The sequence below is a fragment of the Saccostrea cucullata genome, unplaced genomic scaffold (assembly GCF_032062105.1).
Source record: "Saccostrea cucullata isolate Sc308-1 unplaced genomic scaffold, CSIRO_AGI_Scuc_v1 ctg4971, whole genome shotgun sequence".
NCBI classification, from domain to species: Eukaryota; Metazoa; Mollusca; class Bivalvia; order Ostreida; family Ostreidae; genus Saccostrea; species Saccostrea cuccullata.
The window spans coordinates 1,820-13,286 of record NW_026937005.1 but is presented as its reverse complement, the minus strand read 5'-3'; the positions used below and the strand labels follow the sequence as shown (position 1 = coordinate 13,286).

General features: G+C 35.1%; 1 protein-coding gene and 1 long non-coding RNA gene across 2 annotated transcripts; one reads left to right on the top strand and one right to left on the bottom strand.

The window, feature by feature from the left end:
• The first annotated feature begins 237 nt into the window (after positions 1-237).
• LOC134247049 (uncharacterized) lies at positions 238-1,964 on the top strand. Its single transcript, XR_009987759.1, has 4 exons — positions 238-453; positions 1,014-1,073; positions 1,386-1,457; positions 1,789-1,964. It is a non-coding gene; the product is annotated as an uncharacterized LOC134247049 (long non-coding RNA).
• Positions 1,965-5,948: 3,984 nt separating this feature from the next.
• Positions 5,949-8,274, bottom strand: LOC134247051 (zinc finger MYM-type protein 1-like). The gene is made up of 2 exons (XM_062729389.1): positions 8,140-8,274; positions 5,949-7,961 (listed from the first exon to the last, which is right to left on the bottom strand). The coding sequence occupies exons 1-2, from the start codon at positions 8,272-8,274 to the stop codon at positions 5,949-5,951; spliced, it is 2,148 nt and encodes a 715-aa protein (XP_062585373.1).
• Between the last annotated feature and the right edge of the window lie 3,193 nt (positions 8,275-11,467).

Sequence of the window (11,467 nt, the reverse complement as noted above, 5' to 3'; positions counted from 1 at the left end):
CAATCTAATGCTCACTTTCATCTCTCAGAACTCTATCATGCACAATAAACAACGATAACAGAAATGACAAATAAACAAATTATAAATCCATGCTTGTCCACTCGCTTTCTCTCTAACTAACTCAAATCACACTCTTGGGAAACAGGGCTACAACGCCTGCGCCGCGCGCCTGCAACCTATCACTCACTCATTTACAATTAATTAACTGGGTGATTGCTCTGTGACAGTTGTTTACATCTAAAAACGTGGCGACATCAGCTGAGAATTGCAGTGGATTTAAATACAATAACCACACAATCTTTAAAGAAAATAGGTATAAAATAAGAGACAAGGCATTGCTTCTCCATTTTACAAGAATATGAGGACATTATTTCGGAAAATAGCAGAAAACTGAGACGATTTGCACCAGTTCTAGCTCCGTAGATCAATCGCTGCACTGTAATTCCAGGCCAGGTATGTATACGCATATGTAGGTACATGTGTAGATCTACAATATGTAGACATGCTTTTGTTAGCATAAAAAAAACCCGAGTGTGTTCATGTTCATTTAAATGTATTAGTACAGTCAGTGAAAAACTATAATTATGCAGTGCCTTGTGTGTAACCCCCCCCCCCATACTAAGTTGCACACTTTTTAGAATTATTAAAAATTAATTGCACTGAATATGTACTGAGTTCCTGTCAATTAGCTCATTTTCTTTGAGACAATATGTGTAATAATGGAGATCATCAGTAACACAAATTTAAACTAAATTGAATGAGATGTTTTCATTGTATCAGTCAATGATTCACTAGTGACTAGGCCTAAGCAAACAATGATGTATTTTGACAAACAAATATGCTACACAATTAAAAAAAAAAATATCCGTAACATTGTGTTGAAAACATAAAAGCCCCACTTCAGATCTATGTTTGTAATTTTCTAGAATTTCTAAATAAATGAAAAAAAAATCATTTTTTGTTTAGATTACATGTACATTAAAAATATTTATATAATACTTTTATCATTGTAGCTGTCCAGAGTTTCAGGCTTAAAGAGTGAATATATAATAAATGCATCATTCCTCCACAGGGTATGTATACTTCTAAAGCATTTTACATTTTCAAAGTTTGCATGTGTTTTACATATTGTTTTTTTTTTCATTTTGGAAAAGGAGAAATTTTTTTTTATAGAAAATATTCTATCAATAACTATTGTAAATGTCAGAGGTTTCACTTTCCCAGAGATGTTTTGTAACACATTTTTTTTCATTTATATCAATAACATAAATTCACTACAGTATACAATGTAGCATAATTTGTTTTGTCAAATGTAATGCCATTTTATCCTACAATGTATTTTTAGTAATCTCATAGCATATAACTGCATATATATTGTGTTGTAGGCCTAGCTATTCCCAGATGTTGGACAAATGGATTCATTCAGGCAGCAAGTTAATCCATTTAAGGAAAATCAGGTATGCTCAATATAAGCTATAAACTATACAAAGTTTTGATAATAAAACTAACAGAAGAATTGAAAACATGTCATTCATGTGTAGCGGACAGTATATAGGGAACTTACACTGCCTCGCCGGTGAGCTAGCTTTTCTGGTGATGCGGTAGAGTCTCCCTCTATTTCAGGCAAGTTAAGCAACGGTGAGCCTGTTTAACCCTTGGATGGGTGACCGCTTCACGTTACACGTTTGTAAATTCTATGTTAAATGTTTCCATGCATTTTTTTATTTCAATTTTTAAAACACAAATTACTTTCAATAATGGTATTTCCTGATTTTCTCCTATTTTCAGAATTCATTTTATCCACAAGAACATGAGGTGATGGAAAAAATTTGCACCTGCCCAGCATTCCTACAGTCTGTCATTGGATTTGAAAAGAAATGTTTATTAAATAATAATTTGACTTTTTCATATATTTACTGTACATGTGTTGAAAAGGCTATTAAGATATGAAAATCTTAACTTTCTTACTATGTTGTGTGGAGGGTACTAATGATCATCAAGATCTTAATTCCAGCATGTGCATTGTGTTCATTTATCTTTCAATCATATTACCAGAAACAGGAGACTAGAGATCCCCCCTAATTGATTCAAAATAGGATAGGGGACCACCATTTGTTTTTAGGGAAGGGGGGGGGGAGAGCAGGCAAGTTTTTTCCAAGTCAGATTTTTTTTTTCATTTCCATGTCAATGAAGGACAGATTAATATTTATTTCCGATCAAGAAGATGAAGGAAAGATTATTTATTTATTTTCCTCTTCATTGAAAATCCTACATGCAAAAAAAAAAAAAAAAAAAAAAAAAATTTAAAAAAAGCTCTTGATTCATGGGAGGGGGGATCACTGATCTGCAAGTATTTATTTTTAAAATCTGCCAGTCCCTCACCCTCAAAATAAAATTGCTGTCCCCTTAATAAATACAGTATGCAGAAAGAAAAAAAATATTAACACAAGTGTGTGTACCATAGGCGTCGGAAGCAAATTGAAAAGGGGGGGGGCTAAGCCAAAAGAAAAAGCAAATTCCAATGCCTACATGGGAGGCTAAGCCCACCCCCTCCCCGGTTCCGACGCCTATGCGTACAGTAGTGAGAGAGGGGAATAGATATCTAATTGAGTATTAATGAAGGCTATATTTTAATTAACCATTTGTGTTCGCATAAATATATATAAATGTAATACTACGTGTATATACACATCGTTGAGGAAATGCGGGAGGTTTGAAAGACATTAAATGTATACAACGTATGGAGAACGCGAACGAATACTCAAAAAAGAAAGAAATTCAAGGATTTTTATGCATACCGTTTGATTAAGTTAAAAAAAAGTCAAGTCCTGCCCGCATGTATATTTATTTTAAATTTACGAGGTAAACAAACTATATCAAGAACTCCAGAGTTATCTCCCATGCTGGGTCAGTGATGCGTTTGAAAACTATAATTAGATTGACTCTTCCAAGATTTCATTTTTTAATCAAAAAGTGCAAGGGCAAGGCGACAATCTAAAAAGTAGGTTTTTATTTTAAATTATTTATTTTATTGTATAGTTTTCAAAAAGTGATGCTCATTACTTTGTAATCCTTTAGTTAATTTATTATTCGTGATGAAATTAGAAAAATATCCTATTTTTCATACATTACTGTCTGTTTTAGCTGAATAACTTAATTATATCGGAAAACTAACTGAATGAGCATCATTTTTGAGAAAGTATAGATACATAGAGACAACATAAAACATTGTGCAGTTAATTTTTTGTTTGTCTTGCCCTTGCACTTTTTGGTTAAATTTGACATTTCATGTTTTGACCTAAAATCGGAGCCCACGTGACTTTAGGGGGTCACATGATGTCAAAAAATACCGATGTGAAAAGCGATGGACATACTCTTCAAGATCACAAATAGCTGTTTTAACTAAAGTGTCTTGCTAAAAAATAAAACTGTTAAACATTATATGTATCGGATTCCGTGAGTTTTTATAGAAAATGTTGCCTTAACTGTACTGCGTGGGCATCATGTTGGGAGAATGCCATTGTGTAGTATTGTATCACTGTGAAATGCCAATTTGTACATGTTGAATAGTCATGAAAGTAAAATTCCTGAGAACATGCAGATTTTGGGATAGTGAGATAGATTTTGGGAAAGTGACTTGATAATTTTCAGAATGCCTCACATTATTCAAGCTGAAGTATTTTATTAAGTTTCATACCATATATTATGATTTTGAAACATTGTCGTACGTGAACAAAATAGTTATACACAAAGATACATAAACATCTTTTCTTACAAGGCATAATTATGATTAATTAAAACGTAAAATGTTAAAATGATATTTATTTTAAATTAGGAGATCAATTGTAATTTCATGCTGACACATGTGCATGTTTTGATCTCCATGTATATGAAACAATTAACACTATTTTAGCAACCTAAAACTTGATTTACCGGTAGTGTGCATGGTGTAATTGTTCATTAGAAATGCCATGTTTTTATTGTACCCTTTGTATTAAATGTGGTGCAGTTTCTAAATACATCATAAATCACAACCATAAAAATGATTCTCTTGATCAGATATAAACAGAACAGTATTTACCTGAAGTGTGTATTATGATCTAGACTGGAGCTTGATGAAATGGGCAATTGGCCATTTTCAATTTCTTAAGTTACATATATTGATTCATTATACAGTCATATACTTGTATTTATTTGTTACCCTGTAGAGAACTTTTTATTAATGTGGACACGTCACCAACACAGTCTCATCCGAGGGACCAGTCTCTATGTACTACATTGGATTCAGACCCGTAATGTTGGAATCAGCTCTAAGTCTTACTCCCCAACTCTAGGCGTGTCGCTCTAACCACAGGCAATGTGACCCATTATGAAAATTTGACATAATACTTTTATGATCTCTAAATTTTATTGACTTGATAAAATGACTGATACACAAATAAGACTTTTGTAATCTCTCTGTTTATAGCTGTTTACCATTTGCCATATTTCTATCACTAATTAAATCAGTTTTCAACAATGGCCACTGAAGAGTCCTAGTTCTGTCTTATTATACAAATGATCTTCCCTTGATGTAAAATAGAATATTAAATAAAATAAATTATCAAATGAATTATAATTTTGAATCGGAGAACATGGAGAAGGCCTACATATCTTAAACTTTACACAATTTAGATGTAGTCTTGCTTTTATGGAAAATTATAACTTATTTAATTTTTCTCACTCTCAGATATAATTGCATTTCAAGATCTTGTTAATTGAGATTGTGATATCCTGATAGGACTGCCACTTAGAATTAGACCAGAGTGCGACTGTGACAATTTCCAATCATTTTTTTTTCTTTGTCATGTGTCCATTAGAATTTTCACTGCATGTCAGGTGCAAGGAAATGGACATGCAAGTGGTTTTTGGGACTTTTCTGAGCTCATGCTAAAAACAAAGTTATTACTGTACGGTACTGTACTAACTCGATCTATTTTAATTTCAGATATCCATGGAACAAATCATCTGAAAAATAAGAGAGGATGAAGAATACCTCTGTTAAAAAGTATGTTTTAGTAGTAAGAACTTATGTAACTCTATTTTAGGAAATTAAGGACTAAAGCACAAAGTTTATGTTTTTATTTTCTATTGTTTTCTTAATCCCACTGTTTAATTTTAAGCTCTCTATTTATCATAGTCAGTGGTTGTCAGTGTGTGTGTGTGTGTTGTGGGGGAGCGGGGGGGGGGGGGGTAAGCTGCTTTTCTCTACTTTTTAAGCTTTATATAATCTTTATATGTTCGGCATTTCCATCAAATTAATGGATGTTAACATTTTCTTAGAAAGTCTCATTTTGCGAGCAACCCACTAAAATTCTATGATTTATTTAAATTTAAGTATTTATAAACAGGCCTATTTTTAGGTCACCTTAGTAAACTCTGGTGACCTATTACTATCTGTTTTTGTCTGTCGTGTGTTAACATTTGAACATTTTCAGCTTCTTCCTTGCAACCGCTCAACCAATTTCAACCAATTTTGGTACAAAGCATCTTTGGGTGAAGGGGAACAAAATTTGTTAATTTTATGATACCCCCCCCCCTTCTTTTTTACTCCTGGACATCAAGCAGTCAAACTGTTGGCATGATTGTAATGACAGGGGCGTCGGCAAGTATTTGACATTGGGGAGGCGAACTAGATTGAAAAGGGGGGGGGGGGGTAACTGACGTTTTTTTACTTAAATTCACATTTCTACCAGTATATTGATATATTTTCCCATTCTGTCAATGTTTCAAAGACTCCACCTGATTAAAAAAACAAAATCGTTTTATATGATTTTATTTACGTCATGTTATAAGCAAATATGAGAAGCAAGTAGTTGAATAAATATTATTTTAATCAATTAATAAGCACTAATAAACACTACATAAATGAAATCTGTTCATTAAATAATACACAATGTCACTGCACTTTAAAAGCGTCCAAAAATGAAGCTCCGTCCATCCCGTGCTGACACAAAGTCATTAGCAACTGCCAAAATGTTCAATGCATCTGTAGCCTCCCTGTGCGTGTGCAGGATCATCAAATGATTCAGCCTTTCCTGGGACATAGTGGCACGAAGATAAGTCTTTACTCGACGCAAAGCAGAAAATGTTCGCTCACTGGTAGCGTTAGTGGCTGGCATCACTAAAATAAGTCTCAGTAGAGTCACAATCTCGGAGAATAGGCATCTGGAAGCTGGAGACATCTGAGACACTAAGGTCACCAAAAAGGAAACGGACACAGTTGAGGAATCATTTAAGTTGTTTCGTGCGAGCGTTGTAAATGTATCCAGCTGTGAAGAAAGAGAGGTCTTGTCCAGATCATCTCCATAGAACTTTAAGACAAAGTCCAAATCTTCTTTGTATGTCTTGTCGCCACGCACAGACTTCAGAAGAACGTCCTCTAGATGGCGATACACTTGATAGCCTGGCTGATCAAAACGGTCTTTGACACAGTTCACCACAAGATCCAGAGCTTCGAAGTACTGTTGTCTGTAGAGGTCTTTCTCTGATGTGGTGAATTCTGGAGGGGCCTTTCCGGTTTCATATCGCTTGGGCATTTTTCTTCGCCGTGGCAATGTGGGCTCACTGACGTCCAGTTCATTAAGTTTTCCGTTAAGTGATTCCCAGAATGAGTCGAAGGACTCTTCCTTTCGCATTGCACTTAGTGACGTCAGGGAAAGGTCTGTCAAGTGTTGGCCCTCGGCAGCTGACAGGTCTTTCTTCTGAAGTGTTCGGCTAAGATTGTCTGTGTGACGTAGAATCTCGTATCCAAGGGACACTACAAAGAGAAAGTCAAAACTTTGCATCTGAGTTTTTACGCCGATGATCCTGGAACGGGCTTCTGGATCCTTTGTGCACTCATAGCAGGTCTCCCACAAGGACTGAAGGACAGAGTAGTTTTCCAGAACGCTGTTCAAACTGGCAGCTCTAACAGTCCATCGAGTAGGGCATAGCACACGGAATCCCGGCGTATCAGGTGCCATCTCACGCTTTAGCTGTTCCAATATGGTATCCCTCCTGGGCGAATACTTTACAAGTTTGGACATTTCAAACACAGTATCCAAGGAATCACGCATCACCTTTGATTTTTTCACTGTATCACCAACTGCCAAGTTGAGTGCATGTCCATAACAGTGCGTGTAGATAGCCCTCGTCTCTTTGCTGGTGATGTTAGCAGCCACACCCTTTTTGGCTCCGGACATATTGCTGGCTCCATCATAGCACTGTCCACGGCACTTACTCAAGGAAATGTTCATCCTCACCAATGCATCCAGAATCACATTAGTTAGTGTTGCAGCATCGATAGATGGCACCATACACAGTCCGATAAACTCTTCGTGCACATCCAGGTTACTGTCAACATGACGAATCACAATCACAACTTGTTCACGATTTGACTGGTCTGTTGTCTCATCTACCATGATGGAGAAATAGCCGTTCTCCCTGATGTTAGAAGCGACGTCACGCAGTATCTTTAAGGCCATCACTTGTAGCATCTCGTTCTGGATATCTGCTGATGTAAATTTGTCTTGTTTCCTTTCCAGCCACTTGAGGATTGATGGATCCGATTCACCATGGAGCTTCAGAAGCTGTAGAAAGTTGCTTTGATCATTGTCATGGCCACGGAGTGGTAATCCCTGTCTAACAAGAAACCTGATGTTGCGAAGAATGGTAAGCAGCTGCTGTCTGTTGTGTGCTTTCTCCTCTGAGTGGGCGGCTGAGAGAACTTCACCAATGTCTTTTGTTTCTCGTGGTAGTTTCACTTTTCTCTCCACGGCTTCTTTATGGCAGTCGGAATCTTGATGTTTCCGGAATTTAGAAGTGGCATCCTTCCAATTACAGAATCCCGTGGAAATAAAACTGCCGTCGGCCTTGAAGTTGGAAATCTTGCCCTCTTTTGCAGCAACCATGCAGGTGAAACAGAAAGCCAGATCTTTTGCCTGAAAATAAGAACAAATTTAATTTCAATATATTATTTTTTTTAAATCGATTTTTCTCTTTTAAAGTGTAATCATTGTACATTAACCAATGATTTCAACACAATCAATATATTAAAATTTGTATCCTTTCAAAATATCATTGAAAAGATAAAAAATATATATTTTTAAATGTACTTACTTCGTCATAATGTAACCATGCGTATTGTTTAAACCAAGTGGGGTTGAATGAACGCAGTTCTGGATTCTTCTTGCCGAAAGAACGCTTAGGAAATTTAAAATTAACAGGTTGATTAATACTTTTTAACCCGGCCATTTTTGAAATTGAAATGTGGAATAAGTGTAATAATATTTTTAAAAAAATCATCTCAAGTTGTTTTAGACAGTGATTTTAACTAATTTTCAGTTTTCCCCCTTTAATTAATATGCTCATACGTTGTAATATTTTCGATAATTGTTTAATGACTTGCAATCATGTTGAATCATCAAAACTTCCAAACATCGATCGACCAATTAATTGGACAATGAACAATTTGTAGCAAACCCGCACTTACAGCAATCATAATGACTACCCTGTTAGTTGTGTACACACGCCAGGTACAGGTATATAGACATGTATGTATATCCCGTTTTGACGTCTGTGTAAACAATAGCTTGTACACACTTTGCCGCTCCATTGACCACAGAACATGCAGAATGCCGTTATACTCGCCGCTCGAATGAGCAGATTTCGCCGTTTAAAAAAATCATTTTAAAAAGAAAAACAATCTCACTATTTTTTTTTTTTGCAAAATTATTGGGGCGGCGACCGCCGCCCCTGCTGCCCCTTTGCCGACGCCCCTAAATGAGCACTGAGTCATCTACCATAATTATGAAATTCATGGCCCCAAGGTCAGGGGTTCTAGTACTAGGGTTGGTCCATATAGCTCTTTGGAATTAATCAACCATTTATGATGAAATAAAACTTAGATAACATTTAGAAAATTTGAAATGTGTGGCCCCAGGGTTAGTGGTTCTTGTGGGGTGGGGTACACAACTGGTGGTTTTAAAATGGAATTGCATTTTATCTTTGTTACTCTGATCCACCTTTGGGTATTGAATAACCAAAGTAAGCATGCTAAGTGTATAATTATGATAAACAATGGTGCGTCTTTCAAAATTTGAATTTCATGGCTTTTTGTTTAAAACACGAACCACATTCAATGAAGTGAAAGTTTTTACATGATACCTATTAGGTCTATGGGCCTCTAGTTGTTAATCTAATTAAAAAATATTTTGATGAACAAGTAGAATGAAAGAAAATTCCTTAATTTATTCTGAAAATCAGGAACAAATCTATACATACATATTCAGGTACATTTAAAATTTAAATAAATTCAAGTTTGTTTATTTCATTATCCCTAGTCGAGTGTTTAAAAGAGGCAACTTTAATTAATAAACTAATGATATTTTACACTTGATAAATTTTTAGATTTCATTTTAAATATTCTGATAAAAAAATGCTTAAAATGTGAATTTAAGCAAACAAAGGCTTGTACTAGAACAGCATTAGGGACTTTGTCAATCCAATTAATATTAAATGTTAGATACTGCCTAAATCTAACAACATCCTGTAGAGTGTCACTTCAGAGGTCAAATTCTATTAACCAATCAAATAGTCAACTGCAAAATTATTGTTTTTCATATACTGGAACGAATAACTCTAGAGTTGTTCCGTATTTGACATCTGACGTGACCTTCTATGGGATGTTGTTAGATGTTGTGTAGCGAGTATGCAAGAGGATCTAACATGTTGTTTTATTTAGATTGGGATTTTGTTAAACTATATTTATATATATTTTCAATAGGTTGATGTAACTGATGAGCAGATCAATCCAAGTTGAACATGATATCATTTCTCCAATGATGAAAACAAGTCTCTCTATATTCAAGCATTAATATTTTTAAAGTCGACTGAAACTGGAACAGGTCATACATGCAGACTACAGTGATGTGTTGCACAGTTCCGAAAACATGCAACCACCACTAGCATAAGCAGGATAAGTGTAAGTGGGTCATCAAAAAAGGAAAACCACTCAAGGACTTTTCTGTTGATGATGGACTACAAACTGAATTTTTAACAAAGGAATACACCTTGGTGCTTATTGGCTACTTATGATGTGAACTTGTGCATTTATTATACCAAGTAATTTTTCATTTCCTTGATAATACTAGACTTGCATAAACCGAATTCAGGTTTAGTTGATTGATTGCAGTAATGCAGTTCTAAGTTCCTCTCGCAAGATTATATCTCTGATGTATGAGACATCATTATTAAATTGCAGTCATTTTCTCTGTCCTCCTGTCGTGACTTGAGGGCTCGGACTTAGCTGTAAAAATATTTATGATGCAAGAGAAAATAAATGTTCAACCCGATGTATGTAAATGTTGATAATAACATTAAATATTCTTTGATAACTAGTGTTAGTGTGTTGTTGTTTTTTCCAATATGAGAATTCAGGGGGAAAATGACTTTTGGTTGAAAACCAGGGCTAAATTGTGTAGTCAATACTACAGTTTCCATTGCGGAAACCTATAGTATATCCTATGTATATCAATATTGTAAACACATACTGAAACCTTGCGTATACCTCAAGTTTCAGCAAGTTTCAGTTGCGGAAACTATTTGGATTTGTGGACACCTTTGGTTTCCGCACTGCGGAAACTTGATGAAACTTGAAGTTTCCGCACTGAAACTTTGCAGAAACTATTAGTAACCTTAAGTTTCCGCAGAGTTTCAGTAGAGTTTCAGCCATGCGGAAACTGTATTTTTCATCCAGTGTGTGTATTTCAAATTCAAGATTTTCAGACCATGGTCTGTGAAAGGAGTAATTTAAAAACCAAACAATAAAAATCCCCTGGTACATCCATCCTTCTAGAAATAAATCCACAATGCTTTCCTCTAAAAGAAGAGCCCCAGATATATAAAGATAAAGAACACTAATAAAATTTAAGAGCCATTCTCTGTAATGATTTGAAATTTTATATAGGAGCTGTGGCACGCATAGTCTCAGAATTTCTCCAAACTCTCTATGATAAAAGTCATTGATGCCCTAAACTGAAATCAGGTAAAAATTGGTTGCTATGTGTTATAGTTACCATGGCAACATGTCTTAAAGTTCGAAAAATGGCATTTTTTAACATGTTTAGAGCCCCATAGTTAACATTTGCGGCAAAGCAAATAATTGGCAATGACTGTTTCCAAAACTTGAAGGTCAGATGTCTCAAATGAATGATAAACATGTCTGGTAAATCAACTACTACATACGTTACTATGGTAACAAAGTATTCAAAAGTAAAAAATATTCATTGAATTTTATAAAGTCATACACGTAAAAATAAAAAGCAATTATTGGACGAAATGTGACCAAATAACAGAAAAAGAGCCTTGAAACATATACCAAGAACAAAATATGATATTTCATTTTGGTTGACAATGGTTGCCAAGGTTTTTATACCACAGAGAGCCT